The 20,971-nt window shown below is 47.6% G+C and overlaps 1 protein-coding gene and 1 long non-coding RNA gene across 3 annotated transcripts; one reads left to right on the forward strand and one right to left on the reverse strand.

Moving 5' to 3' along the window:
• Positions 1 to 2,740: 2,740 nt before the first annotated feature.
• On the reverse strand, positions 2,741 to 8,211 carry LOC125613237. Of its 2 annotated transcripts, XR_007343738.1 has the most exons (3): positions 7,788 to 8,211; positions 3,889 to 4,054; positions 2,741 to 3,793 (listed from the first exon to the last, which is right to left on the reverse strand). It is a non-coding gene; the product is annotated as an uncharacterized LOC125613237 (long non-coding RNA). The 2 variants fall into 2 exon arrangements; XR_007343737.1 differs by lacking the exon at positions 7,788 to 8,211 and having other exon boundaries at positions 3,889 to 4,165.
• On the forward strand, positions 7,162 to 18,405 carry Defb1 (defensin beta 1). Its single transcript, XM_015504646.2, has 2 exons — positions 7,162 to 7,342; positions 18,175 to 18,405. The coding sequence occupies exons 1-2, from the start codon at positions 7,171 to 7,173 to the stop codon at positions 18,318 to 18,320; spliced, it is 318 nt and encodes a 105-aa protein (XP_015360132.2). The 5' UTR covers positions 7,162 to 7,170; the 3' UTR covers positions 18,321 to 18,405.
• The last annotated feature ends 2,566 nt before the right edge of the window (positions 18,406 to 20,971 follow it).

The raw sequence follows: 20,971 nt of genomic DNA on the forward strand, positions 1-20,971 counted from the left end.
ACAATGGCCCTCAAAACTGAGCACTGGGGAGCAGAGGGCAGCGGTCCCTGAGAGATGGGAATGCAAGCAGCAAAGCCCCGCAACTGCCCCAGCTTACTGCCACAGAGAGCATCCATCCTGCAGCGCTCCTAGACACACCTGCAGAGCTCTCTGAGTCAGGAGATGGAGATGAGCATCCAGGGAGACCAACAGGGTCAGAGAGCTGTCACGGAGCGCTGTGGAGAGGAACCGACTCAGATCCGCTGTCTGAACAGCCCAGGGATTTATGTGAGGGATCAATCCAGGACCAGAGACCACCAGAAGGAGAAATTGTGCCCTCATCAAGGAAATATTCACAATGTCTGGCCTCTAATCTAAAATTGGCATATGAAGAAGAAAAAAAAAATGACCCACAATAAGGAGAAAAATCAACCCATTAAAAGTGACCCAAAATAGACACAGATTTTAAAAAGAAACAATGTGTGATAGGAGGATAATGGATGGAAGAAGTCTTTCTAAGTATTAAAAGGAAAGCAGAAGGCAAAAAGGAAGAGATTAAAGTATTTCTATTATGGTAAGCAATTCTGTCCTGTAGACCAAACACAGAGCACAATCCAGGCCAGCAGAACCAGGAGGGAACATCTACATGGCTGGCAGAGAGGCTCTGAGTGCAAAGAACAAAAACTTCTACAAAACCATGAAACAAATGGCCTCATGGAAAAATTGATCAAGAAAGTGAAAAAGCACATGAGATGGCAAAGAATCCATGAGGTACACATTCCCTCTGGACCTGGGTCACTGTCCCTGTTCACATTTCCACAGCTGCTGTCTGCTACCATGGCCACAGCCCCAGGTATAGGAAACCTTCCCTCCCACCGCAGTGTGTGACAATGACAATATTGCCTGCTGCTAAGACACACCTGTCCTCAGTGCCCATGCTCCGAGTTCATATCCATTTTCTTATCTAGTAATCAAAAGCTACAGAAGACGAAGATGACGGAGATTGGAGTGACCTGTCATGGATGATCTAGGATTTGAACCTAGGGATGTCCGACTGTCAGGATTTTGCTCTTTCCTTTTCCTAGGTTTCTTTACCTTGGCATGACTGACATTTGAGGCCAGATAATGTATAAACAAATTCTGACCAGTATTAATGGCAATATGGAGAAATGAGTGCAAGTCTGTATTTTTTTGCATGTAATTGTAAATTAGTACAACCTTTTGAAGGACATGTGGGCAGAATTTATTAAAATTTCAGATATGGAACTCCTTTAACCTTTCAACTAGCAAATCCAGCCTAGCAGTTCATGCAAAAACTCAGTATCACCTCTACATGAAAGCCTCTTTTAAGTTGTCCCAGCCAATATATTCACACTGACAACTCTCCGTACTTTCCCTTTGTGATATTCATCATCATAGTCAAATAGGCTTACCATCTCTTCTCCTTAAGAGCAGAGACTAGGAACTTACCAAATTAGCAATAATTTGAAGGTTCTAATATCTGTTTGTTATATAAGTTAGTACAGTCTTTTAATAGCAATGGATATTATACTGATTATTTTGCCACCATCACAATAGGTAAAAGAAAAAATTTAACATCCGTTAGTAGGAATATAGTTTAAAAGTACTCTCCTGGTCACCTGTGAATCTTCTTTGGAAAAAAATGTCTATTTATCAACTTTTGAATCCAGTTTTGTTGTGCTTGAATTTTAGGAATTCTTTATATGTTCTGGATACGATTCCCTGAGACGTGAGATTTGCAAATAATTCCTCCCACTCTGTTCACTGCATGTTTTTTTCTCTATTGCTAATGACATTTGACGTGCAAAAGGGAGGTTTTTTAATGTTGATGAAGTTAGATTTGTCTATGTTTTTCTTTTGTTGCCTGTGCCTTTGGTATTGTATCCAAGAAACCATTTGGACCCAGGCTGTAACCTGAATGGACCTCAACTTAATAAGACTTCAGTCACAAAAGGACAAGTACCAGACAATCCCTTTCACATAAGGAACTTTTAAAAAGATCCAACTGCTAGAGACAGAAAGTGGAATAGTGGTTTCCAGAAGCTGGAGAGAGGCGGAATAAGGAACTTCTGTTTAATGGGGGCAGAGTTTTTCAACGTCTTGTTGGCTGCAATATGGAGCTCGGGGAGCTGATTAATGGTGGCAGCAGGTTGACCACTGTTTGTCAGTATTTTTATTGTGATTGAAATTACTCATGGGAACAGGACACGATGATGATTATTGCTAGCATAATGGAGAGCAGAAATGATAAGAAATAGAATTTAATTAGACCTTTGTGATTTGAGGTTGTGGTGGAAGCTGTGGTATGGAGATTAGCAGTTAGTTTTGGGATTCTCTTTTCTACTCAGGTTAAGTCTGGGAGGGCAGACGCTAATTTTTGGCTTGTGGTAAGGTTTAGATGAGGATATAGACATTGTATAGTGGTTGGGAAATAACCTAATAGGTTTGAGAATTTAGATATATTGGAGTAAAATTTAGTTTTTAGGTTGAGGGTGAGTTGATTTAGTTCTATAGCAATTGTGAATCCCAGAATGGTAATTAGTACTGCTGTAATTTTTAGGTGCAGAGGTATCATTAAGATTGGTGTATTTGTGGGAGGAATGTTGTAATGTCATGTCACGTAAAAAGTCTGTAGGTGGATGGTGGCGGTGAAGGTACACCTGGGAGTGTACTTACTACCATGGCACTGCCCACTTAAAATGGGCAAAACGGAAAGTGATCATGTGTTATGGACATCCTATCTGAATTCAAAATTTATATTTTTAATTGACACATAGTAATTGTACATATTTATGGCATACAGTGTGATATTTCAATACATGTATACAAAGGACCAGATGAGGATAATTGGCATATACGTCACTTCAAACGTTTATCATTTCTTTTTGTTGTAACATTGAAAATCCTCTCTGCTATATACTTTGAAATACAAAATGAATTGTTGGCCATAGTTACCCCACTGTGGCTATAAAACACTGGAATTTTTTCTCTTATCTAGTGACTCTATACCCATTTAAATAAATATTAAATTTATATAAAGATTTAAAAATATTAAAGAACATTTTAAATTTAGTAAATTTAATTTAAATAAATACTTTAAAGCATTCTACTATAGATTATATACATATACATCTTCCATGTAAATGGAGCACTGTGGTACTGTAAACCATTATTAAAATGAAGTTGATATGATGGTATTAAAAGATGGTGGGGGCCGGCTGCAGAGCAGGGTCACAGTTTGTCCCCTTCAGAATGAATATGCATTGAGGCATACAACAATACAACCTTCATGTGTGGGAGGAAATTCTCATGGGCTCAGGGAGATTTGTATATTGTAGGAAGTCAAACTCAAGGTAACTTTCATTTTCTGTTGACATATGTCAGTATCATTTTAACTTTTCACAGGGCATATATTATTTTTATAACTAAAAACCAATAAAGGGCTGGGGATACAGCTCAGTTGGTAGAGTGCTTACTTCGCATGCACAAAGCCCTGGGTTTGATCCCCAGCACCACAAAAATAAAAATTAAAAAAAAAAAAAAAACAACAATAGAGCCAACAGCAGGGAGGGCTTCCAGGACCAGTATCTCAGCCCAGTGGCTTCACCTGTGTGACAGTCTCCCTGGGGGCCGTGGTCACGCCTCTCCACGCCTGGGTTCCCTGTCCATGAACGTGAAGGCGGCCTGCACACCTCACTGATGAGCAGGTTCCGTTCTGCACCTGTTCGTTCACTGTCTCTTCTCTACCCATCCAAGTGCAGCATCCTGGGAACTGGGGTAATGGTGACTCACACTGTGAACAAGAACAGAAATCAGTGTTGCAAGAGCTAGCCCTTATTAGACACTCCTCACCTGCTGAGCACCAGGCCCAAGTGACCCTGTGTCTACCTGCAGGCGCACAGCTGTATCCATCTGTCCAACCCAGGGGCTGGCTTGATTCCCTCAGACATGGCCCGTCCTTGTGCCGAGGACGAGATGTATTCATCGCGGCATCGTACCTGGCCCAGGGGGCTGCTTGGTCAGGCTAAGCCCTTCATTTTTCTTCCTTCCAGCCCTGAGAAACCAATTCCAAAATAAAGAGCTTAGACTCTCTGAAGTGCATCTGAGTTGGGACAGAAGCCACTCAACCCCACAGTGAAAGGACTGGGACCTGTTTAATCTTTAACAGGCAGGGCCCCAAGGCAGCTGCTGCCCTGCACAGCCCCTACCCAACCCAGCTTCCCTCCCTTCTGCACACCCAGGTCTCATGCTCCACAGGTATGACAACACCAGACACCTACAGTTCTGCTCCAAGCAGCACTGGCAGTGTGGCATGTGGGACTTGTCCTCGTGACCAGCAACCAAGGACATGACATTGCCCACGGCCAAAGCCAGCTGTGGGTGAGGGAGCAGGGAGCCAGGTTACATGATGTGCCCACTGTTCCTGGGATCAGTACAGTCTCAAAACAAAAAGAAACATCCATCATTTAAAAATCTGCCTTTTCTCCCTGAAAAAGAATAGTGCACATATTTGGGCCACAATAATGATTACAGTCCTCCAAGAATCAATAAGGAGTGTGTAGAGGGTGTGGGCTACATGTAGCCCCAAACTGTAAATACGAAGCCTAGAGTCTGTTTTCGGACATGGTAGGGTGAGACTTGCTGTTGATTGTCAAACTCTGGAGAGGGGCATCAGACAGGGCGCAGGAAGGAGCAGGTTGGGGGACAGGAGGTTGTGCTGCTGGGAAGGGTCACCCAGAAGTGCAGATGGCACTTGGATGAGTCTGTCCTGCTCCTGTAACAAACAGGCCAGAGGCTCAGTCCACAGTTCTGGAGGCTGCAAGCCCAAGATCAAGCTGAGGCGGACTGGGTTCCAGTGACAACCCTCTTCTGAGCACAGCCACACTGGGGACGAGGGCTTTGACAAGGGACGGACGGGAGGGTGCACTCAGTCTGCAGCAGCACTCTTCCATGCACTCGTTTCTCCCCAAACTGGACAAAGCCCAGGGCTCACACCTCGGCTGGTGCCCTGGCACCACGCACAGCTGCCTCAGGCCCTGGACTCTCCCTGCCACGTACCACAGGAACTCAGGCTGTTCTCTGTCCCCAGCCTTGGAACCCACCTCTTCTCTCCTGCAGTGGCCTCGTCTCACACTTGAGGAGAGATGGGTGACCCAGAGAGGAGCATGGACTGTGCCTCTAGGCCCCATCTCCCCACTGCCGGGCAATGGGGGTGCCCCTCCTCCCTCCATCACAGCCCCACCTGTGAGTGCCCTGCCAGGTTCTAGCCCCTGTCTCACTCAGAGTCTTGGCTTCCCACTGAAGCAGAAGTTGTGTTCAGGGTGCATGTGGCCCTATGGGCACAGTGCTGGGTGGCCTCTCTTCCATTTGCCTTGCCCTAGGCATGTCAGCTGTCAGGGAAAGCTGAGCTCCTCAGTCTTCTTTAGGGTCCAGGGAAGAGTCTCTGATCCCTCATATCTACCATTGAGTGATTGGGGTCATGCTCCCACTCCAGAGTTCAAGTAACCAACTGAGAGTCAACTGGCAAATTAATCACAGCATCGTTGACATTCTGTGGACATAGCCTAAAAATGTCTCCAGGTTCACAGCAATAAAGTCAATCCTGAAAATCAGGTTCATATTTCCTGCATACCGATTCCATTCACTCCCTGGACACCTAGACACACCCTGAGCACATGCTGTGACCACCAGTAGCATCCTGAGATTTTGTGCTTCATTATCCAGCTTACCCCACAATATTGTCACATAACTAGGTAATGTTGACCCCATTTTGCAGGCGAAAAACATGAGGGTGCAGAAATAGAATCCAATAGGCCAAAGCCAACAGGTAGTAAATGGAACACCTGGGACCATCACCTGGAGCACCTAGTTCTCTAGGCTCAGTGCCACTGCCTCTCTGGGTGCCACAGTATCCACGAGAGTGTGAAGAAAGGAAGGAAGAGAAGGAGGGAGAGAAGAGGGGAGGACCCACAAGAAGGGCCTCCTCACTACTCCAACCTGAGACTCGCTCACCCTCCCCACCTTTTGCTTCAGGAACCTGTGTTCCTCCGGCAGCTCTTTAAAGTTCCTGCCTTCACCCCCATGGACTCCCCCTGAACTGGCCAGCAGGACCCCACATACACAGCCAGATGCAGGCCAAGCCCTGGGGCCAAAGCACTCCTAAAGTCCTGGGAATAAGTCACCTCCAACCACCTGCCAGCAGGCTCCCTGCGTACCTCCAGAGCCCCTGCCCAACTTCCTCCCAACTCCCTGTGCCCACCTGCCTCCCAGTCAGCCTCTCTGGGGAAGCCACAAGCAGGTGATCTCACTGCACCCCTAGTCTATGGCACAGAACAGACTTGGAGGCTGAGCCTCAGCCTGAGCTCCTCAGACCCAGCAATGATTCTCTGAGCTGATCAATGGCCTCTTAATAAGCTCCTCTCTTGCTTAACCAGCCAGAGCCTGTTCTACGACTCGCAAATTAGACCCCTAATGAGACACTAGGAAAGCTACTCCCAAAATTGAAATGAAGACCAATGAGAAATAAAATGTTTTCTAAAACTTCACATCACTGAGCAGCAGAGGCTGCTTGGAGACTGGGAACACCACACCCCTACACTGACAGGCACAGCTCCTGGGGTCTATGCACTGCCCTCTAGGGCCAAGATGGGGGATCACACCAGAGAAGCCACAGTTGCAAATCCTGGGAACACAAGTCCAGATGGAAAGTCCAAGTGGGTATTGGCCCCTCAAGGAGACCTTCTATATCAAAAGAGAGATGAGAAGCAACTTCAGACTGAGGAGGAATTTTTATCCTTGCAAACCAGATCATCTGCTGTACTAAAAGGTTGAAGCCAGAAGCCACTCTGGAGGCACACCATTAAACCCCAGGGACAAACACCAGCATGGAGCCCACAGCCATCAGCTTGGGCTTCGGGTCTCAGGGGCTCCCTGAGCCTTGTACTCCCCACAGGGAGTGTGAGCCGCCTTGCTGAGGACCCCCAGGATTCCTATGCTGAAGAGCAAACAGGCTGGCAGGAGGCCGTGACTCCAGGTTTCAAGGTTGAGAGTAAAATCCAGCCACAGCTGGACAGAGAAAATGAGCTCACATGACTTGCATTCTACTGAGGGCAAATGAGAGAAGGTTAGTGATTAGAACTTCACTCTGGCAACACCTCCCTCAGATCATCTATGAGGTTGTGCAATCCTGTAGCCCTATATATACAGCTCAAATCCAGGCATTGGCGCCTCTCGCTCAGCCTCCAAGGAGTCTCAGGTCTTCTGCTGCACACGGGCCCAGCCATGAGGTTTCACTACATCTTGGTGCTGATTTTGTCTTTACTCTTCTCGCAGATCAACCCAGGTAAGACTTAGAATCTTCTGGAAAACCTTGCCAAGGAATGGGGAGCATAGGAATCACAGAAATGAAGACAGCTGTATCCATGTCATGAAGGGCAGCAGGCAAGAGAGACCCCAGGTTGAGGGTCTGCAGTGGGCAGCTGGAGGCTCTGCAGCGGCCCCTGGGCAGCAGGGGAAGGGGGGCCCTATGGTCTCAGGGCTACTCAGACACAGGTCCCCACGTCTCCCAGCCCCATCACTGTCCTAGGCATCTAGAGCATGCCCTGTGTGGAAGGGATTTCTGCTTCCCTTCACCGGGCTCCTCACACTGAGGGCCAGCTTCCTATCCAGAGAGACACAACTGCCGTGCTCACCTCAGGTCACTGGGTGAGGCTGCCCCAGTGCCCTGCTGCAGGCAAAGTGCCACCACCCCTCCCACCAGGACAGCTCAGCCAGTGCCTGTGACTCACCTACTGTGCAGACAGCAGGAACCACAGGTGACTTTCCTCCTTCCCTAAGGCCTGCTTTCCCCAGGCTACATCTCCCCCGTGAACAGGGGGGCGCTTCCAGGCAGCCAGAAGTTGCCGGCTTCTCTGGGACAATGCCCAATGTCCTTGAGGTGAGAAAGGGGACCCTCAGGAGGAATCAAGGACACAGGATCACCCCTGTCCTGTCACAGTGTTGTGAGCAAGACACACTGCTGAGGTCAGTTCCATTACTTACAAATGGAGTCCTAGGACAGAGAGAAGTGCTAGACACTCTCCAGGAGCCCTATCACGCAGGCCAGGCCTTTATTCTAGATAGAAGACTATTAGGGCCAATCAGGCCTTCATTTCCTATCTGAAACTGGGCATCAAAGCATTCTAAATGCAGTTTACTGTGCTGCCAGTAGAGACCCTCAGAGAGATACAGAAATCGATTTAGAGAGTGGAAACCTGTTTTCCTTTAAAGACTGGAAAATACCAGAATATACCAGGTCCCAGGAGGACCTGCTGGTTCAACCTTCTCCTTCAGCCAGGGGTGAGGGTGGTTTTACTGATTAACAAGGAGACATTCTTTCTGACATTCCAAACTCAAAACAGTTTAAAGCAGACTTTTAACCAGAAGAGTTTTATGTTCTTCCCGTCTGAATAGGATCATGAGCACCTCATTCAAAGCACAGGGCTGAGCAGGCACAGGGGGCAGTCCTGACCTGCTCCGTAACAAGGCAGCTGGCAGCAAGGACCACACAGAGGACGCTCAGGGGCTCCTCTGCCAGGCCCCTCTGCACTGGGCCTGGACCACCCAGGACTCCTGTGCACAGCCTGTCAGGAAAGCAGTTCTCAGCTCACCTTCTAGAAGGAGCAAAGAGCAGAGCCACCCCCTCCAGACAGGAGCCAGGGAGGATCGGAGTCCCTGGGGGACCCACAGGCCCAGCACTGCCTCTAAGGAGCCGCAGCTGTCCCCACAATCCTATTTGGCCGCAGGGAAGAACACTGCTTAGGGCTCTGAGCTTTGTCCTCGGGAGGGGTATGGAGGGGGAGGAAGAGCTGCTCCCCTGTCTGCTCTGCACATTATCATGCAGGTTCCCCTCCTGTGTCCCTGGGTCACCCTGCAGGCAGCGCTTAACCAGGCTTTGCTTCTCACTGTGGGCACAGGCTTCAGGATTTTACTTTAAAAAAATATATATGATATGGATGTCATATTAAAAATATGCATTTTGTGGTGTAGGACATTTTGGGACCATTTGGTTCACTTTTGAACCCAGGGACTGTGGCGGGTGAAATCAGATGGCTCACAAGTCCAACACCTCACACTCTGGGGCTAATGTTGCCAGTGCTGTGGTCCTTGCTCCACGCCCACTGTCCCCAGGCCTGTGCTGCCTGCCCAGCTTGGAGTTCGGTGCAGGGACTTAGGTGCCCCACCACAAGGTGCTGATGCTCTGTCTCAAGCCATGGCTCCGCTGAGCTCACACAGTAGATCCTGTTTCTGGAAGAGTCCTTGGAGCTAGCCTGCTACATCAGGAGCATTTGGGGAAACCAAGGCCCATTGACCCCAAGGGAGCAGAAGTCTAAGACTTGTGTCCACTTTAACACTGCTCCTCTCTACCAGAAAGAGACAGCCTTGCCCACTTTCACCTCCTGCTAATGGTCTTTCCGTGAACACAGCATGAGGTCAGGATGACAAGACTCCCAGCCAGGCTTTGGAAATCAAGAGAGCTTGAGGCTTGCCGGGCTGACTGAGCCAGACTTAGCCAACAAGGACCGTGTGCAGGCACTGCCCTGGGAGTGGGGAAGAGCAAGGGAAGCGCAGGCCCTCCATGTCGGCACCCTCCATTCTGGAAGCACAGGAGGCCATGGAAAAGCAATCACATGTGTAGTTTTCCTATCGTAAATGCACTTTGGAAGTCTGCTGAGCACAGTGGTCAGAAAACACAGAACCAGGAGCTGAGCTGGTCCCCCGGTATCAGCAAAGGCTTCTTTGAGGAGGCTGAGATGAGGAGGAGTAATAGAAGCCATGTTGCTGAGCATGCTGTTTAAAATTTTAATTCCCTTTCAACATTTAGGAACCAAGACCTGTGACATAACCCTTAGACTGTTATCTGCTCTCTATACACAAATCGGGGTCATATTTCTTCCTGACAACAGTGAGCTGCAGCTGAACAGGGGCTGCAGGTCCAGATAGCACCCCCAGGTCCCCCCAGACCCACCATGCCCTGTGGCCTTCCCTGCCTACTCGACACCAGCAGTGATCTGCCTGGCTGGATGAAGTGCACTAGAAAGGTCAGAGGGCAGGGGGTGGAAAGAGCAGGTGCAAAAGCCCCATAAAGACCACCAGTCGACTTAGCCCTGTAGTGCCCCATGGGAACAAGCCACCAGCCCCCAACTGGGGGGAAAGAACGTGGTCTATGCCCCATGCCTGGTGGTCAGCAGCTCAAGGGCTCGAACCCAGGCTACCAGCCTCCAAGGGACCCCTCAGGGTCTCTGCAGGTTCCAGGTACACTGTGTGCTGAGAGGGACCCATGAGGTGGGGACAGGAATCCCAGGACCATGGCCTGGGGACAGGCCCAGTGAGGCCTCTGGGGCTGGCTGGACCCTAAAGGGTCTCCACTGGGGAAAGGGCAAGTTATAAATGGCATTTTAGAGATTGGTTGTCTGGAAGCTGATTGGTGATCTGGAGTGACCAGAGGCCAACGGAGGCAAGCTAGAGTGGGGACAGGCTGGCTGTAGGACCTTCTGTCATCACTGAGACGGTTTCCCTAACGACTTCTGACTTCTTCAGAGGCCACAGCTATTAGCCCTTTCTCCACCTCCTCCTGCCTTGGCCTGCAGGCTCCACACTCTGCCTGCTGCCTTGGGTACATTTCCTGCCTTTAAAAAGGCAATACCCCCAGGCCTCAGCCTTGGGCGTCTCCCATCTCCACCCTTCCCTGCCTGCACTTGACAGTCTCCTCCCAGAACCTCCACCTCCTACTCCTTCTCCCTCTCCCATTTCTGGAAACTATTCTGGGAATCCTCCTGCTGAGGCCTAGGGATCCCATCTAGAAAACACAAGCCAGTTGTATGGCTTCCCACAGGGGCCCTGTGTCCCCAGGACAGGCCAAGATAAGGGCCTGCGCAGCCACAGGCACTGTAAAGCCACCAGCCAGGACAGAGCCATGGAAGGCACTTTAGAGCTGAGGAAAGCTACTCCAGGAACGTCATCTCCCTTAATGTCCCAGATCCTCTGCCACATGGGGCCTGCTCTCACGCCTGTTCATAGACCTTTGCAAGCCAACCCTCAGAGAGGTCTACTTTCCAGTAACCAGCCAGCAGAGGACCTGGGCTCCCAACTCTACATTCTCTCCACGGCTTCCCAAAGACCTCTGCATGAGTCACCAAGCACACTGACCTCTCTCAAGACCAGTCTAGATGGGAAGGGCATTGAAGCTTCCACGAGTCAGAAGGTGTTGCCAACGATTGGCAGATGCCTTGGGTTCTTGTTGTGGGGTCTTCCTCTGCTACCTGAGTTCAGAAGTGGGCTATCTTTGGAATTTTGTGAGTTGTTTGGTGGAGTGTTAGATGAATTTATCCCCAGATAGCCTAAAAATTTTCTTAGAAACAACTCCAATCCTCTTGGGCCACCACTGACTGTGTCTCTGCCTACACCCCACCCCTAAGTGCCCTCAGCCTTTATTTTAATACCCCTACAGGATGAGCCCACTTGCTCCTGGGCCCTTCCAAGTATACCCACCACTGCTCAGGAGGTTGCTGTGAAGGAGATCTACTTTATCCTGACCCGGGAAAGGGCTTGGGCTAGCTTACAAGCCCAGAGGTTCTGAGAAGCTAATTCCAGCCTATGCCTGGTTGGGTTTCTGGTCCACTGCCCATGTATTCATCTCCAGAGGTGTGAATTTTGTGGCCACTGTTGGGAAAATCTAGATTGTATACCCACATCAAGGTGTGCACTTCCATGTCCCAAATTGGCCGCTCCCCTGTGCCTCTCAGTCCTGAGTGCTGAGCAGGGTGGAACCTTACTAGCTGGTCTGCTGCAGTCCTAGGTGAGAGAGAAGGGTGGGGTTTGAGCCTCCCTTTCCCCAAATACTTGTCCTTTTGCAATTCATTCCACCCCAGCTGGATGGTTTTTGTGTCAATGATTCTCAAACTGTGTCTTTAACATTGTCCCACGTGCTGTCATTGAGCTGCAGTTGCATCATACAATCTTAGAACCCCTCGCAAGGGACCTTGGGTGGGTGGAAAACAAACCACCCAGGACCAGAAGTCCCAGCACCAGGCGCTGGAGCAGCACTCTGCCATTCTCACCTTCTCCCCCTCGCTGTCTCCCAGTCTCCCAAAACCTGCTTAAGAAATTGTGCTTTTCTGGTTCTTTAACACGAAGACCACAGATCCCCTCTGTGTTGACAATCTCCTTCATGGCAGCCTGCTGAGCAGTCTTCCTCGGCCACCAGCATGGGCCCTGCTAGGGCCTGTGGGACCTCAGGGCCACAGAGGGCTGGTGCAGTCTTCCTTGCGCCATTCTCTGCCTGCTGAAGCCCTGACACCCCGGCCTGGGCGGGCTCACTGCCACACCCCTTCTCCTCTCCGTTTCCTGACCCATTTCCTCTCTGTAGCCTCGCTGGCTCTTCATTCAACCAGAGAGTCTGCAGAACTGCAGCTGCTCCTGGGCAGGGCAGCTGGCTCTCCCGCTGCAGCCGCCTGCTGTGTGGAAGGACTCCCTCAGCACAGCTGGAACTGGACAGGCTGCCTCCGCACCCTCCACCCACACCTCTCCTCCTCCTTCTTCCCACTCCCCAGGGAGTCTTCTCCTCTGTTTCTTGGCAGCCCAGAGGCCAATGAGAACACGTCAGCTTGTCCTTCTCCATCCAGCTGGGTGGGGACCAGGACAAGAAGAGCCCCCAGTGCAGAGGGGGGGTCACCTTCCCTGGGGAAAGTGAGCAGCACAACGGGGCTGTGAGGTATCCCAGGTGCTTCCAGGGTCACTGGACAGAAGTGGGCCCATGAGTGAGGACAGAGGACGTCATGCCTCCCGGCACAGGAGGTCCCCAGCTCAGGGACATAGAAATGACCTCTTCAGATCACCTCCTTTACTGGGTTCTTTTTAAATTGTAAAAGTCCATGAATCAGGGTAGACAGCACAATGAACACCACACAGCAGGCTGCACAACCACAAGCTGCCCCCAGAGGCCCTCCCCCGGCCTTCCCAGTCACAGCCCACTCCCCCAGGGTCACCATGAATGAACTTGGTGGTAGCAGCCCCCTGTGTCCTGTGCCTTTACCCCATGCATACTCATGCTGAACAGCTTGGTCTCCGCCTGTGTTCCTAGGGGACCGCGAGCCTTCATGGCTGTTTCTATGTGCTGGTGGGAAGCCTTGCTGGACCATAGGATATACGTTTATTCAATTTTAATAGAAATACCCAACTCTTTTCTAAAAATTTCCACACTCATTTACATTCCCAAGATTCGTGAATGGGAATTCCTGCTACTCCATAGTCTTGTTGCACTAGATAATGTGCATTCAAATTTTAGCCTCTGGTGAATTCAGTGCCATGACTTCATTTCCCTGATAAATAGTGAACTCAGAATTTTGCATGTAGTTAGTGGTCCTTGGGCATCTTTTTGGATATGCTGTTAGCCTTTTGCCCATATTTCCTAACAGATTGTCTGTCTTTGTTTATTGATTTGTAGTAGCTCTTTATATGTTCTACATACAAACCCTTTGTCAGTTATGTGCATTGGAAATTTCCTCAGCCTTCTCCCTTGGTTATTGGCTCTCTTCATAAGTACTTTTCTTAAGAGATTTTAATTGGTATTTCAATGTGGTTAGAAGTTCAAATCTTTTCCTTTGGGGTGTGTGCCCCTTGTTTCTTCACCTTGAAACATGAAGATAGTTTCCAATATTGTCTTTTAAAGCTTATTGTGTTTCCTTTCACATTTAGGCTATGGTCTGTCTGGCAATGTGCGTTCTTGTTGTTGGTTTTTTTTTTTTTTGCCTTTTTAAAAATCAGTTTTATTGAAGTATAATTTAATTATAATAAGATGAATTAATTTTAAGTGTCCAGTACAATGAATATTAAAAAATGTGTACAGTTTTGTGATCATAACCATAATCATGACATAAAACATCTCCCTCATTCAAAAACTTTCTTTGTGCCCTTTTGCAGTCGGTCTCCTCTTTGGCAGTGGTTTTTAAAGTGTGTCTCTGTGTGTGCGTGCATCTGTGGGGGGTGTGCGTGTCTGTGTGTGTCTGTGTCTTGTGTAGGTGACTGTGTCTGTGAGCGTGTGCCTCTGTGTGTATCAGGGTGTGTATGTCGCTGTGTGAGGTCAAGCTGTTCCTTGCAGCATGGACACTCAGTTCCCAGAACTGAGGACTCCCCTCTGCTCTGCTGGGCCACTGTTGCTCCACGTGCACTCTCCCTTACTCCCACGGACCTCTTTCCACCTCTCATTCTGTTCCACTTCTCCATGTGCCTGTCCCTTCTCAGGAGCACCCTATCTTAATTAGAGCAGCTCCGTAATTAGTACAAATCCAGTAAAACCAGTTTTGCCACCTCCTCCTCCAGCCTGGGTCTTGGCCATTCTTGGCCCTTGGAATTTCTAAATAGATTTTCCAATCAGCTTGTCAAGTTTCACTGACAGGACAGGGATTCTTATGGTACTGGGTTCAAACTGAAGATTAACTTGTAGGGAATTAATGTATTTTAAGTCTTCTGCAAATGCTTGAAAATGGCATTTCCATTTTTTAGGTATTCTTTAATTGATTTCAAATAGTCATTTCTTTTTTTTGGAAAGAAGTGCTACACATATTTCCTTAGATCTGTAACTGAGCACTAGATGTGGTAGGCTACTCCAACGGGTGCATTTCTTCAAAATTTACATTTGTTGTGGGTTGCTAATAAAATTTAAATTCATTATTTTTCTTTCTTTTTTTTTTTTTTGGATATTGAACTTGCTACTCTGGTTCACTTAATTCCTTCTGAGCAGCATATCATCATAGTATCTGTCAATAGCAACAATTTTATTTCTTCCTCCCCAACCCTTATACCTTTGGTATTTTGTGTGTGTGTGTGTGTGTGTATGCCGTTTCTTAACTTCCTCCCCTGCCTAGGTCCTCAAAAATGCTGTCAAATGGCACAGTGATCTTATTTATCCTGATCTTATTGCCAGTGTCTAAAGGAAAGATTTTAATATCCGACTCTGAAGAGTACCGTTAAAGTTCCCTTGAGTTCCTAAACTTGTTAATAAGTCTTATCATGAATCAATGTTGAATTTCTTCAAGTGTTTTCTTGGCATATATTAAAATGGTGTGATTTTTTTTCTTTTATCACTAACAACATTGAGAAATTTTCAATACTTAATGAATTCTTGTGTTTTTTTAAGTAAACTGAAATTGGTTTTGTTGGGTATAGTCATACATGATTTAGAATATTTGCCTCTATGTTGATCAAGGAGATTTGGCTATCATTCTTTGTACATTTTTATACTGATCTTGTCAGACACAGTTTTTATGACAATGTTGACTTCAAAACATGAATTGCAAGCATTCTCTCTTTTTCTGATCTGGTAAACATTCTGTCATTTGGACAATCCTGTTGCTTCAAAGAATTTGCTGATTTTGGAGGGAGATGGGTTACTGAAGATTGAACCCAGGGGTGCTTTACCCCTGAGCTACATTCCCAGCCCTTATTATTTATTTTTAATTTTGAGACAGTTTCATTAAGTGGCTTAAGGCCTCACTAAGGCTTAAGCAGCTTAAGCAGAGGCTGGCCTCTAACTTGCAATCCGCCTACCTCACCCTGCCAAGTCTCTTGGGATTATAGGTGTGCACCACTCTACCCAGAAAATGTGCTGATAGCTATGACTTGAATATGAGGTGTCGCCCATCCTGTGTTAATGCAGTTATGTTCAGAGGTGAAATGATTGGATTGTGAGAGCTACAACCTAATCAGTCCATCCAGGTTTGAATGGCCCAGGTGGGGCCTGGCTGGAGGAGGCAGGTTATGGGGGGGGGGGGGGCATGCCCTGGAAGGGTGTGTCTTCCGTGGGGCTCCTCCCCTCTTCCTGCTTCCCAGCTGCTACTGATGGAGCAGACCTCCTCCACCACACCTTCCACCGTGATGGACTAAACTTCTGGAACTGTGAGCCAAACAAGCCCTTTCCTTTTAAGTAGTTCTTATTCACTATCATGGACACAGTGACAAAAATGTGACTAACACACAGATGAAGATAACATGACTAGGATTTTATTCATGGACTCAACATCTTTAAAATCATGAGACTATCTTGTGTTTATTTAGTAAATTGTATTTTTCTAAGTGTTGTCTTATTTCAAATAAGTTTCCAAGTTTATGGCTATAAATTCATAATAGTCTTTTTTTAAGTGTATGTAGTATGTGATGCCCCTACTTCCATTGTTGTCTTACCCCGAATATTGACCTAGGAAGTCCTTAGTTCTCTTACACTAGCAGGAGCATGTGCCGTGGCCTGTGTACATGCATCCTGGGTGCCTCAACTGTCCTTTGGCTCTTATTGGAAGCCAAAGGCCTTCAGAAGCACTTCAATGCTCCAAACCCCTGGTCCCAGTCAAGCATGGTATTTTCTCTAGGAAAGCATGGCATCTGCCGGGGATACCACTTGTGACAGTAAGATCTGGCACAGGGAGTGTCAAGAGTAGAGCTCGTCAGTCCAGGTGCAGGATGAGAAGTGCCTGAATGTTCATGAAGGTTCTAGGAGAACCTGCATGTTCTAGAAGAAACTCCTCCAAGTGCGGCCTCTAAACCAGCAGCTTCAGGATCACCTGGCAGCTTGCTGGAAATGCAAGTTCTCAGTCCCAATCCAGAGCCTTGGATTCAGAAACGGGACAGAGGGCAGGGGATGTTATGCTTAACAAACCTTCCAGGAGATTTGCATCCACAATAAAACTAGGAATCCAGTGACCCAGCTGTTCTCAATTCTGGTCCGCACATTAGATTCAACTGAGTTTTATGTTGATGCAAATATATGCAGCCCATCCCAGAACACATTTTTAAGAGGCTCTCGGCTGATTCTGATGACTCCCAGTCTCCCAGGGGCTGCCATGCTACACAGCACAGCTCCCGGGGAACAGAACAGAGGAACAAAGCCACTTCGCTCCTAGTGGCCAAGACACACCCCAGCTGCTCTGTTCTCATTCCAGGCCTTGAATTTAGGAAGTCCCTGATGCTGATGAGCACAGGCAGATGAGAATGCCCTGGAGGGCCTGACGCTGGGCAATGGTGAAGGGCTGAAGATGGGCGGCCTTCAGAAGCCATGGTTCGACTTGGCTGCAAAGGCAGGAGAACAGCCCTGGAGGGCAGGTCCTGGAGGGCAGTTTCCCTCAGGTTGAAACCCGCTTCCCAGAGAGGGCCACGGGCCTCTGGAGCACACTGTCTCCTAGGGTGCCAGGGCCTGGGGCACGGGTCTGCTGGGCTGCCCTCACAGAGCCCACACACTAGGCCCTTCAGCAACTGAAAGGCGTCAGCTGGCACTTCTGGGGGCGGGTGGTCTAGACCCAGGTGGCAGCAGGTGGGGCTCAGAGATGGCACCTCCACCTGTCCTCACCTGCTTTCCTCTGTGTGTGTCTCTGCTGGACCTCTTTGATGGCCATGCCTCTCATACTGGATCCTGGCCCATCCTATGGACCTCGTTTAACCTTGATCACCTTTGGGGAGTCCCTAAGTCCATATCCAGTCACTTTCTGAGCTTTCAGAAGTCAGGCAACAACATGAGAATTTTGAGGTGACAAGAGTTGTCCTGTATCACCCACTAAAGGAGGCTGGCCAAACACTGGCCCAAGGTAGTGTCAGAGGGTAGCCCTGAGTGACGTCCTTCTCTATTGGAAACACAGGGGTCTAGGTCAAGGTTCCTTCTAGTTAGGAGATTCCAAGATACCAGCTGTAGGGCACAATAAACTCCATCTGGGGAAACCTATTAAATCTTTACAGAGTACACATCAACTCAGTCTGACAGTAAAGGATGCTCATTTTCCACAGAAATGGTCTTTGAAAAGAGGAGAATGGGGACTTAAGTCAAAGTAATCAGTGTAACTGAAGTCAGAGGGATGTTTTCATAAGGTGACAATGACGTTAGCATTGACAGTAGAGGATTGAGTTTGTGGTCAGTGAAGTGGACCATAGCACTCAATTTGAGGAATAACTTGCATTCCCTATGCCCCTCTGCTAGGTTCATCTTTGATGGGTTACTCCCCACCTCTCTAGTTTCACGAATAGTCCCAAAGATCCATTATGTGCAATCTTCAATCATGTGCTTTTGCAGAGTGACCTGTCCTGCCTTCATCAAATGTTCTATAGTCATTGTGGTCATGAGCCAAGAGTCTAAGTGTGTCTGTTCCCTCTTTTCAGGTGCTGGTCTCCTCACAGGTCTCGGCCACAGATCAGATCACTACATGTGCGTCAGGAATGGAGGATTCTGTCTCTATTCGTCCTGCCCCGTGGATACCAAAATTACTGGCACCTGTTACCACGGACGCGCAAAATGCTGTAGCTGAACTGAGGGTGACTTGGAGAAAGATCATAGAAGTCAGAAGAATTATTTCTGATCATTGTTTCAATAAAGAAATTTTTTTTCCTTGACCACATCTTCATCAGACCAAAATAAATCTTATTGCTCAATGGAAGAATTTAAGAAAATGTGGGGTTAGGCTGACAGCCTGGGAACGAGAGACATGCCAGTCCAGAAAGAACACCTCTTCAGAGGAATAAAGTCCAGGGCTAGACAATGTCACTTTCCGCTGACCATATTGCCATACAGTGAGGGATGCAGAGGGCCCAGGAGAGGTCAGCAGTACACGTGGCGAGGAGAGGCAGCTCCAGGCCTCCTGGGGCCAGGAGAGGCTGACCTCGAATTCCAGTGTTCTGGTCAACAGTGGAGTAAGAGGCCCATCTCCAGAGCCCAGGCTGCAGCCTCTGCTCCCCACACTGCTGGCAGCGGGGTGATGAACCCCAGCAGTGCAGCCCTCCTTTGTGACCACGAAAACAGTCCCAGAGTTTCATCCTCAGGCCTCATATCTGTGTCCTAAGGACTCACACATCTGCATTTCAGGCCAGCCTTGCCCCTAGGCCTTTAGACACCAACAGGGAAGGAGAGCAGTTCCCCTTCCTTTCTCCACAAACTTCTTAATGCTCTGAATGATTCACATTATGCTGTCATCTCCTTAATCTATCACAAATTCTTCACCTTCCACTTGATCAATTTCAGGAACAATGAAAATCACCCCTGATAAAATTATTTGCTTCCCCCTTCCCAGCAATAATCTTCTGTGCATCACCCCTCTTCCACAAGGGAGCCTCACAGAGCAACATGCTGGCTTCTGGGGACGACAAGGACTGGGCTTGGGAGTTCTCGGTGACTAACATAAGATGTGTTAATGACACACTCAACTTGAAGCCCAGAAACAATCCAGAAACATTGTACTTTCACCTCAGATCTCACGTGGCAGAAGTAGGCACCACAACAATTAGGCCACTTCCCCTGGGACTTGTGGTGGCCTTCAGTGCCTGATCAGGCCTACCACATCCACACTGCTGCCATTGCAGGTGGACAGCCCTTGGCAGTCCAACCTCATGGCCCAGTGGGTCAGGTAACAGCCAGTTCATGAGGGACAGTTAAGGACACATGGGAACATGGTGGGCCATGGTCCAGGGAGAAAGATGAGCAGTGTAATTTTCAGTAGTGTCCTGGGGTCCTTCCTCAGGCAGATCTGACCTCCCCTTCACTCTAAAGCATTCTCAATCTCAAATGTGGCTTAAGTCAGGTAATTGATGGAAGGACCTCAGCCTTCTGTCTAATTGATTCAACTTGGACTTTTCATATGACTTAGAAATTTTCTACTTATTCAAGTGTCAACATAAACAAAATGAGACAGAGAGAGAGAGAGTCCCCCAAAAACACTATAATGGCAAGGTGCATGCCAGAGCACACTGTGGGCATATTCAAGGTGGTGGAGGCCAGGGAATGTTTATTAAGACAAATGTAAGAGGATTACACCAGATATTGGAAGCAATAACGCTTGTTAACAATGATTTATAACAAGTGTGGCATCCATCCAAGGCTGAGCAGACAGCACCTGAGCAGATGTCCTGGTAGAAATGCCTTTTGTGTCAGGTTGTGGTGGTCTCTGCGCCTCTTCTGGTTTTAGCAAAGACATTCTTTAACAGATGCAACCTAGAAAAGCTTTAGAAAGTTGTCAGCAAAGCTGAATGGGCAATTCTAGTCGGAGCTCAAAGGACTAGAATGTCAGTAGGACAATGGACAGTAAAGACTGGGATCATAAGGTTTTAGAAGATAAGGAGGACTCTATTGGAAATTGGACCAGAGGCCATTCATGCTATATTCTGGGGGGAAAAAATCTACATTTTTCTCATATCCTGACACTTTCTGTGAGACAAAATTTAAAGGCAATGGACTAACAAATCTGCCAGAGGAAATTTTGAATCAGCACAGCATTTAGGCAGTGGCATGTACGTAGTTAGTTGCTTTTAATCAACTGTATTATGATAATCAGGAACAGAAAGCAGAGCAGAAAGATTTTTAAAAACTTGCAGTTTGGCCATAAAAATGAAAGTAAAACTGGGGCTAAGGAAGTTGTGATTGCTAAAAGACTTACAGCCACTAAGAAAATGCTAAATACTTTACCTAGGAACAACAGGAAAAAGTGGCTTGAGGATATCTCAGGAATTGGCAAGACCACAGCCATGCTTGCATGCCAGGGAGAGAAAGCTGAGCACTAGGAAGTTCATTCCTTAAAAAAAGAAAAAAACAAAAAATAAATGATCTCATACTTCATCTCAAAATCCTAGAAAAAGAAGAGCAAAACAACAGCAAAAGAAGTAGAAGGCAAGAAATAATTAAAAGCAGAGCTGAAATTAATGAAATTGAAAAAAAAGAAACAATTGAAAAAAATTGACAAAACTAAAAGTTGGTTCTTTGAAAAAATAAATAAAATCAACAGACCCTTAGCCATGCTAACGAAGAGAGAGAACTCAAATTACTAGCATACGGGATGAAAAAGGAAATATCACAACAGACACTTCAGAAATACAGAAGATAATCAGAAATTATTTTGAATCCTTATACTACAATAAAATAGAAGATAGTGAAGGCATCGATAAATTTCTTAAGTCATATGATCTGCCCAGA

The sequence above is a fragment of the Marmota marmota genome, unplaced genomic scaffold, assembly GCF_001458135.2.
Source record: "Marmota marmota marmota unplaced genomic scaffold, marMar, whole genome shotgun sequence".
NCBI classification, from domain to species: domain Eukaryota; kingdom Metazoa; phylum Chordata; class Mammalia; order Rodentia; family Sciuridae; genus Marmota; species Marmota marmota.